Here is a 6,998-nt window from a genome sequence, read left to right as displayed (position 1 = left end):
TAGATATAAGAATCTTGAGAACAATGCAAAATAAATTTTAATCACATCTTGATTTAACCAATTTTCTGGCTTTCACTTAATCCTCTACAGCATCTTCAATAAAATGAAGTGCCATAAGAGAAGATATAATAACTTCCCACTATAAGCACAGAAAAGAGGCCATGGATTTATATGTTGCCCATATTTTTAGATAAAACATGCAATACTGGGCAAAAACTGCCAATGAAACTGACCTCTGTGTTGCAAGGTTGCGATGATTTAGATGAAGCTTTACCTCAACAAAATGCAGATAACTTACTGTTCCATTAGAAATTTCATACGGATGGCCAATTGTTTCAGTGACATCCAATATCTGAAATTATAGAAAAAGGTGATAGAAACCGCTAGTGAACTCAAATCCTCACATATTTACATTTGCTTACGAGTTCACGGGTAGGAGAAACCGGGGAAGAGCTTATATGTAGCTCAAAGAGCTAAGGGATTTTCAGCACCAAAGTGCTAAGCTTAACTTTTGCACCTTGGAAGATAAATACAGATATTAGGGAAAGAGAAGGCTGATGTACAGCAGCAGCATTTGTCCAACATTAGAGACGAGAAAGGCTGCAAAAGGTCATGCTACCAACCATGGCTTCCTTCTTAACCCTGAAATCAACCGTTAACATGTAAGATAAAGCAAATAAATGTTTCATCTGCAGTTTAAAACCATCAGAAGCCTTAAGATTTCTAACAAGAAAACGGAGAAGGGAGTCGGGGACACTTAGATATCAAAACTTCAAAGGGTGGACGTCATAGTAAAGAAACATCAAGCCTTATGATATACTTTCTCTGGTAATCTCTCATTAATGAAGTACATAAGATGAGATGGAAATGTCTATCGCTTCTACTACAGGCTAAGCCAGATTTCATCCCCATATGAAGAAAACATTGAAGATCAGCATATAAAGTCAGAGCCAAAAACAGACAGCAGCAAGAGCAGAAGAAAAAGAAACTCTTGTTCACTTCATTGATAACAAAAAGGTTCTGAAGCAGGTGTTATTTCCCCCCAAAAATGTATAAAGCTATTAAAGTTCAGATGTCTTTCTTCACTAAAAAGATCATTTGTGTATATGTGCATGAAACTTTATGAAATTTCTCATATTCAGCTCAACCACGTTACAAGAAAAGGTCTTGAGTTGGGTAGAAAGTATTACGTAGCAACATTCAAGTAATTCTAACAATGGGCAGCAACTTACAGAACAGCATAAAGCAACTTAAAGAAAAGCATTTATGTTGTCTTTTTTAGTAACACTATATTTCAAGATGCATATAGTATACGACCAACTCTGTTAACGATAATTTAGTATGGAGCAATTGAGTGCAAATCCACTTTCAAAATCCCAGTGATTCATTTCACTAGAACTGACTGTATTAGGATAAGCCATGGTTACCATAATGATCATATGAGAATCAAAGAAATTGTTAGGAAAAGGAGTCATTAAAGGAAATTGGCTCTATGGAAGTCTTTTAAGTTAGCAATGATGTAGGAGCGTAGAAGTTGTAGGTAGTGCTTCAGAAACTAATAGACAAACACTAACTGCCTGAAAAAGTTTTAAAACAAAAAAAAAAAAAAAACAAATTAAAAAAGAGATGAATCAGTAGTAGCAAATCAGCAATAGTTACCAAGGAACCAATTTCCTGATTTTATTCCAATAAGCTACTTGAATAAGGCAGAGCTAAGCAATTTTAGTTCTCAGGTTCATCAGAGATGAGCATCTTCTCTTTGTACTTGATGCGGTTCTTTATAACTATGGTTTCATCGTATTTAGCCAACCAAGAACTAAAAAGGGTATGCAAAACTGAAGTGCAGAAAGCAAGAGGAAAGAGAATGATTAGGATAACCGATTAGGTTGACACACCTGCCTCCTTCTTCGGCATTGTATCATGTACCATGTCCGAGCCATTACATAACAAGGGAGGAGGAAAGCCGCCAGCTGTAGAAGTGAAATCTGAAACTGAAGTTCACAAAACATGCTTCAGATAGATTTACTAGAGTGTCTGTGCAAGTCTCGCTGTGCATGTATAGAATAGTTGTCCATAAATATCATAACGCATGAATTTATCGAAGATTAAACATGCATCAATAACAAACAAAATAAACTTCAGAAACATGATATAAATGTCATACTAATTTTTTATACGAGACGGAACACTTTATAATCACATTCAGTTATGCAAGCCTAATGAAAGGACCGAGTCTTGGAACAGCATGACACTGCCACTCTCCAGCACAAGTTATTGACTAAAGATATATGGTGCTACAACTCTAACTTACATTGAAGAATGTTGATGAGTCCTGAACCATTGCAAAGTCCCTTGTGACCATCAAGGTTTGGCGTATCAGCAAGAGTAGCATCAACTGCATGAATAGAAGATAAACCACCTTCAATAATAAAGTTCCTACAAACAGAATCACTAAATCGTAGAAGAATTACACAGCTTTTACTTACAATGATTGCAACATAGCGGAAACATGCTAGACTCCCACTGCTAGCAATGGCATAGTCATCATACTCCGATTGCAGGAATTGACGCTCAGCTGCGGCGAAAGCTAGAAAATGAGGATTTCTAATATCCATGCCAGGGCCCCATGCTTGCCTGATTTAAACAAAAGGTAGGACAAAGAAGTCAAAATGCTTGAAAAATCAATCAGAAACAGACTACTGGAATAGATGCTGGAAACTTGATATTTGAGATTATATATATTAGCGTAGTTGGATCCGACACTGCTGCTTCACTTTTGACCAGTACAAAAGATTTGTTTACCGTTTCCCATTTTGATCATGAGGCAATGATAGATTCTGTTGTAAATCTATCTGTAGCTTCTTCTTTTTTTGGGATCAAGTTGTAAACCTATCTGTATTCTATAAGAATTTCCGAAATTGACGGCATTACAACTTATGCAACAACCTTTAATCTAAGTTCCAGATCACTCTTCAAAAGGATTGATTTCCCTAAAGACTTCTCTTGAACAAATTCATTCAATTTCATCATCAAGGACAAGAACTTGCTCATGCACAGAGTCAATAGTTTACTTGCAACCAACAGGAAGATTCTCATTAAGGAGAATTTAAATAGAAGCAGCTCCTAGATGTTAAAAAATAATTGAAACCTATATCATTCAGACATGTGAATCATATGCCTCTGGCCACAGATTAATCAAAAATATCAAATGATATCATTCAACATAGTCCAGAAAGAAACTACATCATGATTATAAACATTGAGACAAGGGACAGATTGAGGCGGAACCATTCCAGCCCCATGGTCCACACCTCAATTAATATTATTTTTTGGGTTTTATAGTCATATTGCTTTGTGGCTTGGATCATTTGCATGGACTTGAGACGACTAATACCAAAGCTACTTATTAGATTCCAGATAACAGATTCTAAGTTTCTATGTAAAGAATGAAGTTTCAACATTTACTTCAAACTAACAGATATTTACCATAATAAAATTTCCATAAGTATAAGCTGTTTGGAGTAAGTTACTTCCTCCTATTTTATGATAGTGATCTAGACAAAGACAAGAATGATGACCTATTTCTGAAACTAGCAGTGTAAAGACATTAAGTAGGCAAGAAAACTGACAGCAAAACAGCCATTTAAGGTGAGCCAACAGAAGTCTTCGGAGTCTGGTATTTTCATATTCTGTTTAACAGAACAGTATATTCTTATATCTTATCTTCCTTTAAGGGCAGCCGATTAAGCAAGGTTACAACTAATCCTTATTCACTAACCAATTAGTGTAGATAGAGGAACCTACAAAACAGTTAATCCCAACATATATAGCAAGTTTCACTCAGAGGTAGAGCCATGATTTGAAATTTAAGAGTTCAGAATTCTAATCCGTTGGAGTTACTGGGGTCTAAATTAATAATTTGTACATATTCAACGGATTTCTTAAGTCAAATATAGCACTTGGACCAAAGTTACGGGTTTAGTCAAACCCGTAACTCAAAGGCTAGCTCTGCCTCTGGTTTCACTAAGCCGGAACCACTAAAAGTGCCATACACACACACACACACACAAAAAAAAAAAAAAAAAAAAAAAAAAAAAATCTTTAAATAAAGCATGTATTACACAGAAATGTGACAGTAAGATTTGAGAAAACACAGCAAATATTATACAACTGACAACCTTACCTGATATCAATTGCCATTACATCAGGGTTGCTTCTTGCAGGTGGAAGGGTATAGTTTGGTGAAAAGACCTGATTGAAGAAATATAACATCTCAAATTTCACTTGAGGCTAGATAAATATCTTCTAATTACAAAGGAAGTGTTTAAAATCTACCAACCTTATTACAGATTTCACAGGTTATGTCACCTTTTTTGTTGCACCATCTCTGGATACATTTCCTATGAGCAAACTGCAGGTCCAATATGACACAATTTCAGTTCTTAGCTTTTCAATCTAATGGTGTAGTTAAGAAATCTTGAAAATAAAGGTAAAACTGCAGCATTAACAAGCTCTACAAATTCAATGTGAACATAAGTATTATGGTTTGTAACAGCTTGAGTCAGTCCAAAGAGACATTGAAAATGATCATTCAAATGCAATCCAAGAAATTATGACCTTTAGCTAAAAACTGAAGCTAAAATAACTGCCTAACAACATTATGACATTTGAAAACTAACATAAATTCCCTTAAAAGTGATTAAATCCCAATATAACCCCTAAAACTTATTTAATCACAAGAGTTACAATTACAAATAAAAGTGAGAATGAATGTTAATGATTAACTGTGGTTAGGTAACAAACTTTTTGGTTAAAAGACTTTTGTCATACATTTAATATTTGGTGCACATTTTCTGCTGCAGGTAAGTTTTCTCTTCAAAGAGAATAGAATATTCAAAATCCACATTTAATGAAAAGGTTTGTAAAATAGTAAAGTTTGGTGAACAAGCACAGCTATTGATTTATTTCCAGATAAGAACAAAAATAACTCCTAAAGTTGCAGAGCATACAGCATTCGTCATGTGAAAAATCAAAAATAAATTCACAAACTCCAACAACAACAAAAAGAAGTATTTAAAATTTAAAAAAAAAAAAAAAATTCTTTACAAGAAGTTGGATTTGGTAAAAAGGTTTTATGTGTTAGTGCAATTCGTTTAACATTTTATATGATTTATATAGGGAGTTGCTAAAGAAGAAAATTGAAGTCATCCACAAAGACACATAAAAAGCATCAATCTTTTATTTTTATATTACATAGACCAACAAACCAAGGAAAGAGAAAGAAATTTTTTGTACTCATTTGAAATAAATCAAGATGAGGAAAGAGAAGAAACACGATACATTTCTCAAGCCAAAGCAAAGGCAAAAGTGGTAGCAAAAACTTAAACTTGTTACCAAAAAATTCAAAAAATAATTTTTTAAAGCAACCCCAGAAAAAAAAAAAAAAAAGGAGAAAAAGAGTGGAAATAAAACTCATTTCCAAAGCCAACACAAGAAAGCAAATAAAAAGGGGTAGCAAAAACTGACTCTTATAACTAAAATTTCAACTTTAAGAAACAAATTTTTTTAAAAAAAATAACAAAAAGAAAAATAAAAGAGTAGAAAGAAAGCACATTTCCTAAGCCAACCCAAGAAAGTAAATAAAAAGGGTAGCAAAATTAATGTTGAACCTTGAGAGTGCCATTGCAAGCACAGGGAGCTTCCATGTCATTTTCTTCATCTTCTTCTTGACAAATCCTACACTCTCTAATTACACTTCCCTTTGAACAACCCTCCCCTCCACTCGTCATTTCCTTTGAATTATTTTCAACACTCAAATTTGCAACATCATTATTATTCAAAAGGCTAATTTCTCTCCCATTCACTACTGACTCTGACTCTCCAAAACATGTTGTTGCTATTATGATCCTATCTACACACACCATGAACTCATCCACCATTTTCTCTCTCTCTAAAAAATATTTCTCTCTCTCTCTCTCTCTCTCTAAAAAGTATTTGACGATGTAGGAGGAAGGAGAAAACAATGTACAGAGATGATAGAAGCTGGAGCAAGTAGTAGTAGGAGAGAGAAAAAGGAGAGAGTGGGGAATGGTGGATTAAAAAGGTGGAGTTTTTGAAGTTTGTGGATTTTACCATATAGGGGCTTCTTGTTATATGAATGCACAATTGTACCCCTCTGAGTATTAAGTGTATCTTGCATTTAAAAATAATGTTTTAAAATACTCGTCTTGAACTAGTCGTTGGTTTACTGGGTAGACGATGGCCGATTTAATTGAGTTCGAGTTATATCTACTAAAGGAGAACACTTTTTACAAAAAAAATTTAATTTCGATTGTTCCAACTTGAGATTTTTGATTTAGAGTAGGGAGATCATATCAATCCTAATGGAAATTCACGATTAATAGTATTCACGAGTTTATTCGATATTGTTTTGAACTGATATCTTTTGGTATTTAATTTTTGAACTTAATTAAATCGGACGAATTGTTTTTTCCCTTTTCGATTTCATATTTGATCAGTTCCCTTATGTTCAATTTTAATTCAATAATTCAAATTTTACCGAACTGTGAACCCATTTTTGAAGTGATATATTATTATATATTCCATAATCTACAGTTTATTGTTATGTATGTATGTATCTAAATTGTGCTTTTGGATGATAAATTCAATGTTTGCATTTTAAAAGGGATATTATTATCCATTGAGGTTGTCGCTCTCTACCAACAAAATTAATCAACAAAATCCATATCATGCTGGAAAAAAAAAAACAGCCCATTCCTAAATTCTCTCATTAACAAAATTAAATCAATTTATGAAGGAGGGGAATTCCACTGTTAGTTTCACTGCTAAATCGCTGCATCAGAGAAGAAAAAGATTCCAATAAGTATGGATTCGATTTCAGCAATATTCGTTTCATCTCTAAACTATGTAATCCAAAAAGACCCACAACTATTTCGAGTCGGAGCTCCGACAACTTTGTTCTTCCTGAATGGTCTTTG

The 6,998-nt window shown here is 33.8% G+C and overlaps 1 protein-coding gene across 1 annotated transcript; it reads right to left on the bottom strand.

The window, feature by feature from the left end:
* On the bottom strand, nucleotides 276-6,108 carry LOC109232994. Its single transcript, XM_019398705.1, has 7 exons — nucleotides 5,670-6,108; nucleotides 4,340-4,411; nucleotides 4,184-4,251; nucleotides 2,487-2,634; nucleotides 2,312-2,395; nucleotides 1,896-1,991; nucleotides 276-642 (listed from the first exon to the last, which is right to left on the bottom strand). Exons 1-7 carry the CDS (start codon nucleotides 5,937-5,939, stop codon nucleotides 637-639), a joined length of 744 nt encoding a protein of 247 aa, XP_019254250.1. The 5' UTR covers nucleotides 5,940-6,108; the 3' UTR covers nucleotides 276-636.

The sequence above is a fragment of the Nicotiana attenuata genome, chromosome 10 (assembly GCF_001879085.1).
Source record: "Nicotiana attenuata strain UT chromosome 10, NIATTr2, whole genome shotgun sequence".
Taxonomy (NCBI): Eukaryota; Viridiplantae; Streptophyta; class Magnoliopsida; order Solanales; family Solanaceae; genus Nicotiana; species Nicotiana attenuata.
This window is presented reverse-complemented; position numbering and strand designations above follow the sequence as displayed.

What these genes read in the sequence shown, in the direction of transcription:
- LOC109232994 (XM_019398705.1), bottom strand. Translation starts at nt 5,939, where the DNA reads ATGGTGGATGAGTTCATGGTGTGTGTAGATAGGATCATAATAGCAACA. An exon ending in CTTGCAATGGCACTCTCAAG is followed by an intron (nt 4,412 to 5,669) that starts GTTCAACATTAA and finishes TTGGACCTGCAG; the next exon opens with TTTGCTCATAGGAAATGTAT. An exon ending in ACTCATCAACATTCTTCAAT is followed by an intron (nt 1,992 to 2,311) that starts GTAAGTTAGAGT and finishes TGTGAACTTCAG; the next exon opens with TTTCAGATTTCACTTCTACA.